The following is a 17876-nucleotide window of genomic DNA, read 5'->3' as shown; positions in this document are numbered from 1 at the left end:
GTTTGTCACAGCTCAGGGTGTGACCCTGGGGACCACGTCCTCCACCTGGTGAGTCAGGATCACACAGGTGATGGCTGCTGCCCCGCATCAATACAAAAGGATGTAAGAAAATGGCAACAAGACTTGTTCCATTTGAGCACGCAGTGTTTCTCCCCAAAGGGAAGAGTATTTTAGCAAGTGATGCGGAAAGAGAAAGACTGAAAACTGCAGTCTTTGGCATGGGAATTCTTTTTCACAGTGGTCTCAAACACACCGAGGCCTAGGGAGAGCACATTTTAGACATCCGTATCAACCCTTGTCCTTGCAGTTCATTGAGGCAAAGTGTCATTTTCAGCTCTAATCATCAGAGGCCAAGCTACGTGGTCAGAAACGAGACAGGGGGAAGTGCCAAGTTCACCTCTGGCTTTAGGCACATGACAGTATGAAGTTCTCTTGCCCCTGAGTGCCACGCAGACAAGGCAGGAGCCACTGCGGCACCACAGCCAAACACAACACTGCTCTCAGACCAAAAGTGAGAGCTCCCCAGGGTCGAGTGGAGCAGTGCTGCAATGCCCCGTCCTGTGGGCAGCATGGTCACAGCACCACAGCTCCGAGACCAAATGTACCTTGAGCATTTTCTTATTCGCCGTGTTTTTGCCACACTCTCTTCTCAGCTGCTCGCTCATGGCTTGCAGTTCTCTCCCCAAGTGGATCATCCTCTCGATTGCCTGGCTGCCGCCACAGAGCTGACGCCGTAACTGACTCGAGTCTACTTCTGCAAAGAGGACATCGTCATCACCACCACCCACCCAGCTGGGGGGACAACCCACGGCTCCAGAGCTGACCCACGCGCTGGCCGCACCGGCCTTCTGAGGGAAAGCAGCGGGGCCAGAGAGCTGCTGTGACACCCCACACCCAGCAGCTCCCTCAGGATCCCCTTAACCCACAGCACAGGCTGCCTGCACACCCCGCTTACTTCCCCAGCACTGACTTTAACCAGGCTAAACACCAAATTTTACCCTAAAATTCTGTGCAAGTCTAAAAATCAATAATAGCGTCAATAGAAGTTTGCACAGTTCTACCTTTTTAATTCTCTGGCATTGCACTTCTAAAGAAACCCCAAATCCAGGACTGCTAACAGAGGGCAAGGACCCATGAACCTCCTCAGCAGCCACAATAGATGTTGCTACAAGATAATCATTTACACTCTTCATTCCCCTTGTAGAATATATTAGCTTAAGAATTTGGACATTTCAAGCTTCTCTGTAATCCAGCAAAACAATACAGTTTGTTTCTTTACTGTTTCCTGCAGTATTCCCCAATCTTAGTGATTTTAAAAGATTAATGCTATTCATGACTAGCAAATTGACCCCTGGCTTCCCTGAAAGTTCTACCTTTTTAAATTTGCAAGTAAAGCAACCAGGTAAAAAAAAAAAAAATTCTATTTCCTTGCCTTTTTTCCCTCATTGGAATCAAATTTTGAGGTATCCTTTAATTACAAAACTATTTTTGTTTCTGATTTTAGCACTGCTATCCAGTTATGTGTGTTGACCATTATTTCAAACAAGGATTTTTAAGTGGTCACTGTCTTTTTTTTTTTTCTTCTTAGATGTGAACATATCACCTCTGGAAAAAAATCTGCCTACTTAACGTCACATACACAGCACTAAGGAGAATAAATATTTTCAAAAATCAAAACCAACACCAAAACCCCCACCAGACTCAGCCTGGGGGAAGTAGGCAAAGTAGGCTGAGGAGCCACATTTCCCCTTCACCGCGGTGAAGCCCCCACAGGTGCCCAAGCACTGGAGGTGGCTGCTAGTGCAGCACTGGGATCTAGGACATCCCTTTCCAGAGGCAGAACCACCACCAGGCTAAAGCCCCCACAGCAGCTCTGCCCGGGCAGCTGCCCCAGGCCTGTCACAGCAGCATCCCCCCAGGGCTGTAACCCAACTCTCTGCTTCAGCACTCGTTTGTCACTAACAGCAACAGGTCTGATGGAGTGAGTATAAAGCAGGTTAAGCAACACAAAGTTATTTTTTAGACTGTAGCTATGTAAAACAGGATGGTGGTTTTGTTGTTTGTTTGTTTTTTTTTTTTTTTTTAAAAACCCATGTCAGTTTGCCAATGCAGCTCTTTCCTTGAGCACATAGTGTTAGCACTTTGCATCCTTCAGAACAGGTGATTTGAAATTTCTGGTCTTAGGAAATTCAGCGCCCAGATGCCACGAGAACCACAAACAGCAAGGGGAAGAGGGAGAAGGAATCTGCCACCCCTGACCCAGCCGTGCTATGCAGCAGCACGTTTCTTCCCCAAGGTAATTCCTTAGAAATGAAGGCTGGTTTCAGCATCTATGAGCCACCAATTTCCCCTGCCCTCACTCTCATGTCATATCACCTAAATCAGTGGTTATAAGATTTACATCTAACAACAGCAAAACAAACACAATTACGATCCCAGCTAACGTTCCTAATTTTCAAGTTGGGAAGCATTGCAAGTAAAAACATAACCTTGTTGCCATCACTTAATAAAAATGTAAGAAATATCACTGCAGACCCATTTCTGTGTCACATTCTTCCATTTCGTGATCATGTTTAGAACTACCATTTAGGAAGCCATTGGATGAAGTCTCAGCAACCCCATTGGAGTAGTGATCTGTTTCCATGTCTACATCATTGCTGAAAAGAGAAATAAAAGGATTTACTCATATTTACATACTCAGGGTTATCTTCTTCACAACTTTAGCACACTCCTTTCTTGTCTTGGCTACTGAAAAGCTGCTTTTAAAATATTACCAGGCCAGACCACAGCTTTTACCATAGCAACTGGCAATGTCAGCACCAGGGAAATTTTAAATGGCTCTCAACTAGTGGTAGTGTTCAGGAAAGTAACATTTTCAGATCCTTAAAAATTAAACAGTGCACTGTTACTCAGTAAGTAGCATTATACTTTCTAAACACACACCAAGCACTTAAGAAGTTTTTACCTTGCTTATATCTCTGTACAAACACAAGAGTTGGAGAAAACAGCTTAAGAAAGTGTATTATTCCACTTTTTTTTTAAAAAAAAAAAGGAAAGAAAAATCCCCAAACACCATAATTAACTCAATATACAGCCTACTTTGGGAATATCCTATTTAGGTAAATAATACTTTCAAAAAAGCCCTGCTCTCTCATTTACCCTCAGTGGGATGGCAGGAGAAAAGAAGAAAAACCCAAAGCAAAGTCTGAGTAAAGCCAGACCCAGAAGGGGTACTCAGGGGTGCATTCAGAGCACACAGCCCCTCACCACACCTGGCTCACAGCAGGTCACAGAAGCACTGGCAGAAAATGCCAGCGAGGCTCTGGGCTGAGCTTCACTGACAGCTGCCTCCTAGCCTGCTCTGTTTTGTCACAGAGAATGGCAGCCTAAAACCTCTCTCAAGACCAAAAAAAACCCAATTCCATTTTCAAGTTTAGCACTTTGTTTCTAAGCAAGGGAAAATACTCAGCTTTCTCTGAGGAAGGAAACCCAAAGGCCTCTCTGGCTGGGCAACTGCAGCCGAGGAGCAGTCTTCCTCCTGTGAGAAGTCTCAGAGCTGCCTGGACACTGCCAGGCTGTGGCAGAGGCAAGTGCTGGCCCACACAGAGAATGAAGTGAAAAGGAAATTGTTACTCTTACCTATCCCCCCCCAGCCATCACTATCTGACTGAAATACTTTGTTACCACCACCACACCATAACACCCCAGCTGGTGGTTTGGGGAACCCATCTGCATGCTGTCCTATTTCACATCAGATGAGGTTCTGCTGCATCTGTGCAGCCCAGAGCTTAATATGTGTTGGTTATAAATAATCACATTGACTGTGGTTACTAGATCCATTTTCATTCTCCTGTTGGAACATGCTGGCACAAGTGACAGTGACTGGAGCAGGCAAACAACCCTCGTGGGGGCAGTGGAAGAGACCCCACACTCCACACACAGCTCCCTTCTGTTTACTTGGCAGACACTGCCACAAACGGGGAGTTTTCCAGGTACTTCTCATGCACTACATGCAATGTGTTCAAATCAGTATCAGGGGCTTCAATTAAAAGCCCAAGTGCTAGAGAGCTACTTAATCTTCACTGTATGGACTTCAAATCTGACCAGAAATTACTGTAAGCAAGGTAATTTATTTCTGTCCATCACATTTCTTTAACCAAAGAGGAGAAAACAGTCTGCTGAGCCTGAGAAGTGAAAAACAAAGCACAGGAGAGCAATCACAAGCCGTTGGCCCCTCGCATGAAAAAAGTCCTTGAAAAAAAGTCACATGAAACCCCACTGAACACTCTTCCCTGCACAACTCACGCCTTAGAAATTGGAAGCATCTGGAGTTTACTGACCTGCAGTAGCTGTTAACCTGCTGAGATCTTGATACGTTTATGTTGTTGAGCTCTGGTACATTCAGGCTGGTGGCCGTGTGTTTACTGTGACAGTACGACTGATGCCCCTTATTTGATATTACACCATTACTGCAACTACTTTCAAACCCTGAAAGAAAGTTTTAAGAATTGAAATCATCTACAAGCTTACTTCTAAGTACCGATTTATAGAGGTGAAGTAATTACAGCTTAATTGTGTCTGGTCAGTAAACGCTGGGTTTGCCAAACAAACCCAAATACTCGGCCCCTGTGTTCCACACATTTGAACCTTTAAGGCTTTACAGCACAGAAGCTGAAAGTTATTTAACAAGTACTAACACAGGAGGTTTTTCAGTTGTACTCATGCTGGTAGAACAGAAAACTGCATCAATATAGAGTCATTTTTTAGAACTGACAGATTTTTTTCTGAAAGATCTGAAAATCTTTTCTAGGCCACTGTAATCATTGTGAATGGAAGCAGACATGCATCCTTAATAATTCCTAATCACATCATTCCCTTGATAAATATGCAGTAAAATTCAGTGCTGAAAATACTTTACATGTTGCCACACATCAATACAACCTCTCTCCTTCCCCATATAATTATTTCATTTGTTAATATTGTGCTTTGCTAAATAAAATTACACCATGCTGTGAAATTACGACGTCTGGCTAAAATCTCTTCTGACCCTTCTAGAATATAATCAAGAAAATACCAGTTGCAGCAAACGTAATTGCCAGTTCCATCAAGCCCAGAAGCAGGAGCTCCCCAGCATCTTCTAATATAGAAACAGGTCACAGGAAGGGCTCATTATAAACAAAATAGTTGCTGCCGTTCAGGAAATCCCAAACCTCAATTCTAAGAATACATTCATCAACTTGCTTATGAAGTGGTGTCTCTGCTTCCAGAATCAGACAGTCAGAGATACTTTCTCCAATACACCCCAAGAACCCCCCGAGAGACAAACAGCATATCTGAGCAGAGCTCCACTCCCACACGTGGCAGCAGAGTCCTGGCACAGAAGAACAGCCAAGCTGCCGCCCTTCCAAGGGCAGCAGGTCTTCTGGTGGCCTTGCTCCACTGGCTCCCTGCTCACTCCCACTGACCCTCTGCCACCACCCAGACACTCCCAGAGCTGCTCCAGCTGAGCACACCGAGATGTGGCTGCCAGCACAAAGTCCTTTACCTTACCCCACCACCTCCTTCTGGGATTTCCTTCACAACAGCAGCTGTTCCTGCTATTCCATCCATACCACAGGAAATGGATGTTACACACCACTTAATGCATTCAAACCACCTTGGCCAAGCCATAAACTACCCCTGAAAAGGCAGCATAAATTTGTGAAAGAACCTTCCACTTCCTGGAAGTGAGTGTTTCTTAGAAATCTGTGGCAACTGACTTTGTAAACCCTGAGTAAAACCAAGAACACAGGTAAAAAAGGTTTTATTCTATTTATACACTTTCCACTTGCCCAGTGAGTGAGAATCATGTATTTAATAATTAAAACTATACTCTTATACAAAGCATGCAGTATCTACTCTTAAGTAAAACAGACTGTCAGCCTGTGAATATCTGTAAGTTCTCCTGACAACTGCAAAAGCCTACATGGTGTGGCACATCCAAACCTGTGGTGTAACCTCCACAAGGACTTACCAGAAAAATGCGTGCTGCTCCCTTTGCCTGTTGCCAGGTTGTGAATATTCATTCCATGGCTGGGACTCATGCTAGGACTACTGAATGACCGTGGGCTAACAGGGTAGCTATCTTGAGATTTGGGGCTGTGGCCTCCCAGGCACCGCACCTCGCTGTCTGTACCATTCACCATCTCTATGAACTGGCGCACCCTAAACAAAAGGCAAAACCAGTTAAGCTCATAAAGCTGTTTATGTATTGCCATCTACCAACCACAGCAACGATTTCATTTTAGTGTTAAACATACAAAAAGTCTGACTCAACAAAATGCTGGATGTCAGTAAACCCATCACCAATAAGGCCTGGAGTATTCAGCCAAAAATACACAATCACAAAATTTGTGAGGGAGGAGAACAGGAATATTATCTCTTAGGGACAGACTTTGTCAGTAAGTCCTCAAAGTTTAGAGAACTAAACAGTATTTTCCTGGTTTAACTGTTCTGTTTTACTGGCAGGGGCAAGGTTGTTTCCTGAGAAGTGTATGTGGCTATGTTGTCGTGTCTGTCATTTCTCTAAGTAAACAAGAACATCTTTTTTCTGTCTGGAACAGTAAGCATGGAATAATAACTCCAAACATTAAACATTTGCACTAGGAAACAGTTTGAGAAGCAAGCTCATATACAAACCTTCCCTTTAGAGGCTGTTGCTCTTTGTCAGTTTTACTTTAGATAAGGAGGTTTTACTATGGACTTTAAGGAAGCTCAGAAGCTTTATGTTTTAGGCTTGGACAGCCTCAATAGAACAGGCAAAATTCAGCCAGATTGAGAAAAAGATAACATACAGCTGATGTTATCCAGTGAAGTCTTTCATCACAGCGTCTGCACTTTGAGTTCCAGCACTATCACATGAACTCTGTTCAGCACTTGAGCGTGACAGAATTCAAACACATTCCAAGTTACTTAACTGAACATAAAAACTAAAGTGCTTTGTTGTTCTGATAGGAGAGAACAGATTTTTTCTGCATTCAAACACTACAACGGGATACAAAATTCTGGAGTATCAGCGCAGCTGGCAAGTAAAAATGCCAGCATGAAGGTGACTATTGTGTGCCTGGAAAGCCAAGAGAACTCTCTGGGATTATGGAATTTCTACAGCATTAGCCAGAGGCTTCTAGCAAAGTGACATGCAGCTCACTTAGGCTGCTCTTTAAAGTCAGTCACCCAATGGTAGGAGCAGACCAACTTATACCAGCAGGACACTCAACCTTCTTGAGAAAGATACTATCTCACTTTATAGTTTAAGTTTTACTTGACACCCAAACTGATCAAAAAACATTTTAAAAATTACAAAAAGAACCCAGTTCTATTGAACAAGTCTACAGTGGGGTGTGAATTATGCTGCAAAACAGGACCTTGATGACAAAGCCTAGTTAAACATGTAGCAAATAATATAGCATAAAAAAGTGAACTATACACATTTTCTAAAAAACGCTGCTTAACTTTGTTTAAATTTCTGTGAAAGCTTTAAATGAGTAACTCTCTTGTCTCAGAAGGTACTGTGCCATCTATAAACACACATCTGTATAATTTGAAGACTCACTTTAATGCAAATAAGAGATTAGGATTTCTTTCTAGTAAACTTGGATACAACTGTTGTGTTGTTTCAATGGCTTCTCCCATTCTTCCTGCTAAAACCAATTTCTGAATTCCTGTTCACCAAAAAACAAATAAGAGATTAGGATTTTTTTCTAGTAAACTTGGATACAGCTGTTATGTTGTTTCAATGGGTTCTCCATTCATCCTGCCAAAACCAGTTTCTGAATTTCTGTTCACTAAAACCAACATCAGTTAAATGGACAGCTTATGGATTAATACATGTAAATTCACGATTCAAAGACACTGCAACCATCAACAAGGTTTTTTTCCTCTTAGAAAAAAGATAGTGTAAAGAAAGATCATGCTTCCTTAAAATGTTCAAAAGGAAAATTTTGGAACTGCAGCACTCCACCTACATGTATCTAAATGAGTACTCAGGATTTTATTTATGGCCAGCATACAAGCCCTTTGTACTCACATTGCACATGCAGAGCTAGATTAAGATTGCAGACACTCTTCTGCCATTTATTTCTCATTTTCACACCTTTATAAATAAACACATACCAAACTATTGTCACCCAGGAACATCCAAATTGCATCCCACTCCCGCAGGTTCAATTTTAAACAAAACCCAAAATTTAGACTCTCACCTACAATTCATAGTGCTGGTCAGGTTATACTCGACTAAACCTTTCTGCAGCAGCCCCTGCTTGAGTTGGTGCTCCCGTTGCTGTAACCTGGCACAAGCTGCAAACAGCCTCACAGCTCTATCCACTGACAGAGAAATTGTTCCCAATGAAAAGCAGCCCAACACATGGGTCATTTTTCAACCAGAGCAGTTTCCCCACGTGGAGTGTCCCGCAGTCACACAAATGCTTGTGCTACCCAGCAGGGACTTAGGTGCTGCACAGTCAGGTGCCAAGCAGCACTGCCACAGCAGGTTACAGCTGAACTGCTGTTAGTTCTCCTTGTCCTCTTCCCCCTCACGTCTATGAGCAGGAAAACTCAAATTTCATGTAACTTATAAAGCATTCTCTGCACTGCACTCCTTTCCAGTTAGAAGTCTAAACATCTTCACGACCATGTTTTCTATTTCTGTTTGTGACCAACCATTAATTCTCACAAACACCCGTTTAGAGACATTACACACATTTGCTTAAGACAGGTCATAATTTTCCACTCAAGAGAAAGACAACAGGTAATTCACCACATTCTGCTACATCAAATAAGTTCCAGCACGTTAGTCTGGAGGTTCATCTTAACCAGCTGTCAGCTTTGTATGACAGCAAAGAACTTACTATGGAGTAGTGCTGGAAGGAAATGCTACAATGATGCTCAAGAGAAAGTTTTATGGCATGTTTGTTTAAGATAGCAGGTAAAAAGAAGGATGTAACGTGCTTTCCAGCCTTACTTTGTCTATTTTTAATGGAAGCTAATTCTTCTAACACAGTCTGGTCTGTGGATCTGGCGAATGCCTCTGCTGTTGCACAGTATCCATGGTGAACTAAGTAAGATGATACCATTCTAAAAATAAACAAAAACAAAACCCAGAAACACTCATTAAAATCAGGTAAGAAACCAAGAACTTCGACCATAAAAACCGTTTCCTGAAAAAAGTGACTCAGTTGAAGACTTCTACTTGAAACTCAAATTTCTGTACAAGTCAGACAAAAGTAATTCAGTTAAGAGCCAGTATCTTCTTTGAAACACTGTACAGAAAAATAATTTTAAAATCAATGTATGATTTCATTAGTATCAATTTTAATAAAAATTTTTCATCACTCAGAGGTAGGCTCAATTAAAATATTACCTGATAGTTTTTTTTTCTCATTACATGCACTGAAGTGAAATTTCTGCACACTAATTCTTTGTTTTCACTGAAGAAATAAAAAATGTAAAGCCACAACCATTTTTTCTAAGTGAGACACTAATGAGCCACAGCTTAACCTTTAAATGAACAATATTCAAAGTCTTACTTCTGGATCATTGTTTGCCACTCTCCTTCCCGATCTCCTATGGGAAATCTGTCAATCTGTGCTTGAATTTTGGTTCTCCACTCTCGCATGTAGTCTTCAATATCAAACACAAATGGGTGTTGCCCAAAATTAGCATCCACAACCTCTCCTGGTGTTTGGAGCCCTACTGTAGGGTACAAGTTTGGCTGCAAGAAATTTTTTAGTTAGTTTTTTTCCTCTTATTCTTAATTCCCCAGTTCCTTTTTTTTTTTTTTTTTTTTTTTAAAAAAAACTTTTTTCTAGTATCCCCAGTGCTACCAGTAGTGTGAAGCAACAAACACCTCTGGAACTTCTGTTCAGCACTTAAAGCAACTTCTACCAATCCAGCAACACAATGACTGATTAATTTTACTCCCAGTGGTCATAATTTTTTCATTTTGAAATCAGAAAGCCTTACTGATTGTCCTCTTTATAGTCAGAAAATGCACTTGTTAAGCTGTGCTAAACTTGATAACTTTTGGGTTTAATTTTACAAAGTATTAAATACCAATTTTAAAATTATTTTTAAAGACCAGGATTAAAGTTTCTTTTAAAAAGAACAAAAATTAAACTCACAGAAAGGGACATTTACCTTTTGGGGTAAGATACTTAAAACATCACTGAGTTTTAGTGCTAAGAACTGACAGGACAGAGAACTCATTAGCCTCAAAATCCAAGTGTAGTGCCTAAAAGGAACTGTAACTGTGCACTGAAGTTCTTGTGAATTCCTGGATTTGTATCTAGAAAAAGACTTCAAAGCACTTATTGTTGTCTCAGTTCTATTTTCTGCTTAGAGATGAGGTCTCCATGCAAATTTGAAATATGCCAAAGGTGAGAAAAGTAAAGTCTGCCTGTTGAGATTGAAGTAACTTTCTTAAAAGCAACAGCAATGGAATCAAGCTGGGGTTCTGGGTGGGTGGGTAGAGGTCTGCTGCTGTTTATTTTTATTATTATTTATAAATATATTTATACCATATTTACACCACAGTCAATGGTGTATAATGGTATGCTACCTACAGAACTGAATTCTAATGGAAATAAAGCTACTAGTAAGAAGTTATCCATATGCAGGGCAACTGGAACACTGAAGCCCAGTAAAGTTAAAAAATACTCTGGTTGTTAAAACCCATACCCAAGCTGATCTTGCCCCCTTTCTCTGCACCACAACTCCCTCTTCCTTTTTTTAATTTATTTTTTAAATAAACCTTGCTCATAGAGTTACCTAGTCCAGCCTGATCAACAAAGCCCAAGTCTCAAATCTCAAAATGAAACTAAACCAATCATTTGTAATGAGGAGCTTCAAACTTCAGACTGGAGTGTCAATCTTCCTGTGCTGGGAGCCCACACATGCAGGAGGGTGGCAGTGGCTTCCTACACAAAGCACCCAACCCTGTGGCAGGGCGAGAGGTGCTCTGGGTTACTGATGTCACTTGCCTTGCTATCTGCCCTTGCCCCCTAAGGCCACAGCACAAGGAGCAGCTGGCCAGATGGAAGGGCATCCCACGCTGCACCCTAACCAGACCAAATCAGAAATGAAGTGTATAAGAAAAAATAAAAAGTTCAGTCTCATGCCTGTACCAGCTGCAAAGGGAACACAATTATAATGACTTCAAGGCAAGTACAATTTAACTGAATGAAAAGCTAGAAGACATTGGATACCTGCAGCTTCCTTTAAAAAAATAATTACTTTGAGATGTTTGGTGTTACAGAGTGAACGTTATAGAGAAAGGTTTTGAAAGTCAGGCATCAAGCACGAGTTCCAGTGAGCATGTCTCAAGCAAAATATGTAACAACTACTTGTATGCATTATTTTCTGCTAAACTTTCATTAGAACTGTTAAAAACCTGAAAAGGAAAAAGCTTGTGAGGATCGCCGTAAAAACAAGGAACTTTTTCCTGCAATTAAGAAATCGTCACTGAAACGATGAGAAATATCCAATACTAAACTGGTTAACAAGATTACCATTGTATTTCCAAGAAGGGTAAGGTAAATGCAAGTTACATCTGAAAGATCTGTTTATAATAGAAAGGAAAGCTGCTTGAAAACGCACTTATCTTACCGGTAAATCTGTGAAAGCGATGCCTGTAATGAAGAGAAAATTAAGATTAATTTCCATGTGGCTGGATTCTAGCCTCATTTTCTTAAGTATATCATTCTACGTTCAGAAAGCTCACCCAAAACACCTCAGAAATAGGTATGGTGACATCCATGATGCTTAGGCACAACAGATGGGCTTGAGTAAAAAAGGGCAATATTTGGCAGAAAGTAGCTGTCATTCAAAAGTACTCAATTTGTCCTCAATTTTTCAAAATAGGGCATAAGATTTAGCAAACATCACACAGATCTGCAGATTATAAACTATAAATTAAGAGAAAAACAAATATCTGAAGGCATTTTTCCATTTGCACACCTCACTGCTGCAGCACCAAGGTTTAGCTGTGTCATTTCATGTTGGCTGTTACTCTTCTTCACAGGCACACATCATCTTTACAGGAGCAGCATGTGCCTGTCATGTTTACCTGACTGCTTTGGAGAGTGTCACCCTAATCCATGCCAGGGTGTTTTGGTTTTCAAACAGAATAGCTTAATACCTTATTACATAATTACAAGCCTCCATCTACTCTTAAGACCAAGGAGTGACTTTTCTGCCTCAGAACCAGATAAAAATCTGACCCCTATAGACTTCAGGAACTTCACACAGCCAGGAGTGGGGGAAGCTTTCAGCCAAAAAATAAGTATCAGGTAATCTCCTCCTGCCAGCCACATGATAACGGCACTTCATAATTCCCTTTATTATTGCAAGTATTTATTCAGATTTATTTTTTAACAAGTGCATAATGATACTAATCCAGTTAGCCTTCAAACTTAGTTTGTATTGCTGCCTTTCCAAATTTAAGATTAAAACAAAGCTTTTGATCTTTTGTTCTATTTGATCTTTTGTTCTGAATTCCACTCCTGCTTCCATCTCCAGTGTTCATTAAGATCTCAAATCTCAAGAGCACCTGGACTCCCTGCTCCCATCTTTGATACAAATAGAGTGAATCCATTTCTCCCCATTGCATCTCAAAGCTATAATTTTATTTATTACCTGTTCATAGCCTTTTTCCCTAAGCTACCACCACTTTCCCTGGCACATTTTGATATCCAACTTGCCCTTTTCTAAAGTAACCATATCAAGTAGGCAAGCCAGATAAATGACAAATGATTACTGAAATGTAGGTACTGGTGTTTTCAGGTTTGGTTGGTTTTTATTTCTCTGTTTTGGTTTGGTTTTTTTTTTGGGGTGGGGTAGTGGTTTGCTTCTGTCTTTTAACCCAGGATTTCACACTTGCATAAATAATTGATTAGCCCTTTTTCATAGCATCAAAACCCAGGCTTAGCCAGAGATTTTCAATACTCTAGACTGCACCTGTGGCCTAGAGAAGAAACACAGATATCCTCCAAGTCACCACCATACAGGAATTCTGGTCAAGCAGCAGCAGGGACTGCTCAGCAAGACAGACAAAATGTCCCATTTCTTCTTCCCCTAAACACACAATCAGTTTTCCTCTGGGAGAAATTCAAGCTAGCAAAGCCCATGAGAGCAGCACAGCCACCAGGTTTCCTTCTGAGATCCATGAAGTGTTTATCAGACTCTGCCTATGACAGATGACCCTTTATTACCCTCTCCTCACCTGTGCCATTCTGCTCTCCTCAGATTTTAATCACTTCCAGAATTTTCACTGTTGGCCTAATCAGTTTGCTTTAAGACTTCCATTGAAAAGTCAGTCTTGCTCCCTTCCTTCTTATTAGCTCTTACATGTGTGTGCCCATAAGGGTAGTCAGAAAACCAGTGTCTCTTTAGGTTATTAACAAGATGATCCAACTTACCTGCAGGCACACTGTTACTAGTCCCAAAAAGGGAGTAAGGCAAGACTAACCTTCTCAGCTTTAACCCAGTTAAATATTAGAGTAAATACAACATGAACCCATTGTCTTGCATGTTGACACATACCCTGAAACAGGGCCAAAAGAAACAAGTACATAGTGCATGGTTCAAGTGTCTGCCACAGGTGTCCAGGTATAAAGACTCACCCAATTTATAAGAAACATTAACTCATGACAGACTAGAATCACAGAAGCAATTACTTGGATTTGACTTCTGGAAGCACCTAAACCCTGCCTTGAGTAGGGGCAGGAAAACTCCAAAATTAAATGTTTGCTCAGGGCCTGAGCAAACAGACAGGCAGTCTTGTTCTGAGAGATGAGAAGAATTTAAACCATGTCCTTCTACTTACTACCTTCCAAACTTTCCCCATGTTTGGCCATGTGATGAAATAGAACAGTGGACTTCCAGAGTCCCCATCTCTGAATTAATTTTAAGCTAACATCTCTTTTCCTTATTACACTCCTAACGATGACAAAAATCTTATTTCTTCTTTCTGAGCTTTATCACTTTAAAGTTCCTACCCCCTTCAGCACAATTCCAAGATCTCTTCCCAAGCCTTTGCTCTCTCCTTAACACCAGTAGATTTTTTTTCTTATTTCTTCACACACTGTATCTTTGCTCATTAAATTGCATTAACTGAATTATTATACATATTGCATCAAAAATTTTAACTCTACCCAATACTGACATCTTCAAACTCAAAAATTGTCTTGCAGTGACTAAAATTTACCACAAGAATTGAATAGACTTAATTTTAGCACAACTTGTATAATTCATGGCTTGGTCCCAACTACATGACTCCACACAGGGAATCCAAAGGAGACTGTTCTCCAACACATGCTTGAAATAACACCTACCCAATGCAAAGTTTTAGTGAAGGCCCCATGTCCCACACAGCAGCAATGAATTTAAGGTATATCCAATCTCCATTTTACTTATTACCTATTACCTTATAAACACCAAGTATTAGTTGTGGGTTTAGTAGTAGAGCTCATAAACACAGGTCATGTGGAATGAGGTGCTACAACAAATCCTTCCAGACTCACATGGAATGTTAATGTATGTAGCACACATGAAATTACTCTTCCAAATCCATTAATTCATAGATGAGACTATCAAAAGTACTCAAGCAGCGCTTCATTCCTGACACAGAGAGAGTTTCAGACTTGCAAGAAACGTACAGACATAATGTTATCAGTAAAGATAACGTTTCTCCATACCCAAGCTGTGTCCATTCTTTGTGTAGAAGCAGGTATTATTGATAAGGTTGACACAACAACCGATGACATCACCCGTAGTAAACGTAGGGCCGTAGGGTTGTCCAGTTCCAGAGGAACAGAATGAATGTCCATCATCTCCATGGTAACCATATGAATGTTTATCCCAACCTAGGGAACAAAAGCATTTGCAAGTTATTAATTTCATTTATTATGAAATAATAGAAAGGCTATGCAAAGTTTTTATACTCTAACCAGGTTAATGTAGTTAATTACTGTGACCAGCGTTCTGCTTCTTAAGCTTTCTTGTCTAACAAATCTGTTTCATTTTTTTAAAATGACAACTTCTTTTATCAAAATGGCTGAATGGGTTAATTCCTCTGGTAGTAGGCAACAGGTAATGCAAATTCCAGTAACACATTTTTCTCTTTAAGGGAACACACAAAACTATCAACACCAGAAGTATCCTCAGCTACGATGTTGGAATTTGAAGCGCTATAGGTGGATCTGACACGTCGCAATAAAGCAGTGAAGAGTCCTGTTCTCCCCTTCGTCTTGCAAAACTACTGCTACCATATGTCATAATCGAATTCTTCCTGGCTGAAACCCAAACAGGCATCTCTGGGGAAACACATTTCTACTCCTGATTAGTCACTGATACCCAGTGACTATTCAGCAGCAAGCAGCCTCTGCAGAACAACAAAATCTCCAGACTAGCTTTGCTTTCCATGAAAATAAAAAGAAGGGGGGAAAAAAAATTATCAATAGAGGTGAAAGTCACAGCCAGCAGGCAAAACATTATGTATGCAAATATGGTGCTAGTTTTGCAGGTGAAGAAGCTGCAGAAGCGTTAAAAAGCTCCTTATTGCTACGCTACTCAGTGAAATCCACAGCAAGCCATTTTAGGCTGAGTTCATTTAAAAATACCTGTCCAAAACAGTACTAAACAAAAACACTTAGTAAAGGAGGAAACATCTAGGCACCACAAATCTTCCTAACAAATCTGTTAAATGTCTATCCAGAACAATATAAAGCATAATCTCTAACACAAATTTCAAAATTCCATATATATATGCACATTCTGACTATTAAGAAGTTATACTGACAACTAAAATTATTTTTCAAGATAAAACGTTGTGGTTTTATTCTTCTGTCAAGCTGCTGCCTAAAAGGTTTGAAAGTATTTTTCATACTTAGACCCTTAATCTGTATCATCAGTAGCTTCAGCTGGCACCACGTTCAGCATCTATCAGTAAATTAAATACCCCAAATTACTGCAGTTACATTGATTAGTAAGATCTTTGATAATTATTTGCAATGCATCCCAAATCATACTCAAACTTGATGCCACCCACTAATAATTCATCACCCTTAGCTGGGCTCACAGTGTAACTGGGACTTGCTGTCACCAAAAGGATTTCTACCAGAACATTTGGGTGAGGAAGTACAAATAAAAATAAAAAAAAATAGAGAGTACAGATACTCAGAAAAAAAAGAAAGCTCATCCTATTGAGGATGGAACCAACATCTTCCTAGGTAGATGTCACCTACCTACTATTGAGGTTGGAGAGTAACAGTATGGAAAGTGACAGCAGGAGTGCTCACTCCATGTCTGACAACAAGGTTTACAAAGCAAGGAAATCTTCAGCTTTGTTTTTATCAGGAAAGGTGGTGAAAAACTTTAGGATGTCTTTGTTTGCTAATAGGTATCTGTATAACATTATAAATAACACGAAGTTGAGGGAAGTAGTACAAAGCAAATACACAGTAAAAGCTAGACTTGTTAGCTGCAAGCTTTACATAATTCAAGTGACAGATAAAACATGTAGATGTGACGCTGCATTCCCTGCTGCTCACCAGAACCCTCCTACAAAGGTCAAGCACATTTTAAAAACCATTATCCAATGTAAGTAACTTATCAAATGTAGTAAATACTGAAACATACCTGGTAGTCTGTTCATGTTCACACCCTGTGCCGAAAGCCCAATTCCCATGTAACTGTAAAAATGACAGAACAAAAGGATTTATCTGTCTCTTACAAAAATACATGTTTATGTGGGATACTGCCACAAAACACTATGTTGATTAATCATATACTAGTTAAGCTGCTGGGAGGTCATTTAATAGCAAGGGAGAGGGAAAGTAATTCCTCATATGTAGGGTTTAATACAGACTGATTCTGTCCCTGCAACTTATTTCTCTTTAAGGCATCCTGGGTTATTGATGGAGAACAGTGACACCAGCCATAAGTTTAAAACATGAACAAAGAAAGCCAAAGGCCATGCCTTAGCTTGAAAGCAGGGCTAAAACTATACATGTACCAATTTCATCACCTTCAACATAATTAATCATGTTTGGCAAACAATGTGAAAGGAGTAATTTTACAGAATACATGCAGAACTGAATTATTTCAGTAGCAAATTCCATCCTTACACAGCATGTGTGAAAAGATCACACTGAAATATTAAAGGCCTGGATCAGAGAGCAGAATGCTACCTTGAGAAATCTACCAGCAACGTTATTTAGCTGTTGGGAATCTCCTGGCAAACTAAAGAGGCGAAATACAGATTACTGGTTAGTAGACTATAAAAAGCCTAAACAAGTTATGGCTAGGTCAATAAAGTCCAAAAGTCAGCTTTACAAAAGGTAGTTGTAATAAACTCAGCATCCAGTACAATTGCTAACAATTTAATAGCCAACACTGGAAAGCTGAAATGAATAATCTTCCCAACCCCGAATCACACTACTTGAAGTCAGTAAAAGCAATTTTGCTTCCATTTCTTAAGCAAAACTTAATTCATGACTAAGAACCCAAAAAGAAAACCAGCATAATGAAAAGGTAGGCTTTCACCAACTCCCTCCTGCCCAAAATGCACCAAACCTCCCTCATCAGCTAAAGAAAGCATCCAAAAAAAATCACCTAAACCTACTATTTCCTAGTTTAACAAAACATTCAAATCATTCTGACATAGTTCAAAGTACTTAACAAGATTTTGCCAGGAAATAATAAACTGTATGAAAGAAAAATATTCACCCATGCCAACTTGAAAATAGTTTAAGTCAACATACATGACCTTTGTATTCCCATCTCATAAAATGCAATTTTTAAGCAACTACTCTAGTAAGAAGAGCAGGTTAATCTGCTATTTT

General features: G+C 40.2%; 1 protein-coding gene across 1 annotated transcript in view; it reads right to left on the bottom strand.

The window, feature by feature from the left end:
• The window catches only part of RANBP9 (RAN binding protein 9), a 36672-nt gene that overhangs the window by 1083 nt on the left and 17713 nt on the right, over window positions 1–17876 (bottom strand). Inside the window, exons 4-13 of the mRNA XM_008950040.1 lie at window positions 16672–16724; window positions 14730–14897; window positions 11641–11663; window positions 9564–9748; window positions 8999–9111; window positions 7592–7700; window positions 6014–6204; window positions 4341–4488; window positions 2536–2657; window positions 606–754 (exon numbers count right to left, since the gene is read on the bottom strand). Of these exons, the coding sequence (XP_008948288.1) occupies window positions 606–754; window positions 2536–2657; window positions 4341–4488; window positions 6014–6204; window positions 7592–7700; window positions 8999–9111; window positions 9564–9748; window positions 11641–11663; window positions 14730–14897; window positions 16672–16724 (1261 nt within the window). The remainder of the gene's footprint in view (window positions 1–605; window positions 755–2535; window positions 2658–4340; window positions 4489–6013; window positions 6205–7591; window positions 7701–8998; window positions 9112–9563; window positions 9749–11640; window positions 11664–14729; window positions 14898–16671; window positions 16725–17876) is intronic.

This window comes from Merops nubicus, unplaced genomic scaffold, assembly GCF_000691845.1.
Source record: "Merops nubicus isolate BGI_N331 unplaced genomic scaffold, ASM69184v1 scaffold27531, whole genome shotgun sequence".
Lineage (NCBI taxonomy): Eukaryota > Metazoa > Chordata > Aves > Coraciiformes > Meropidae > Merops > Merops nubicus.
This window is presented reverse-complemented; position numbering and strand designations above follow the sequence as displayed.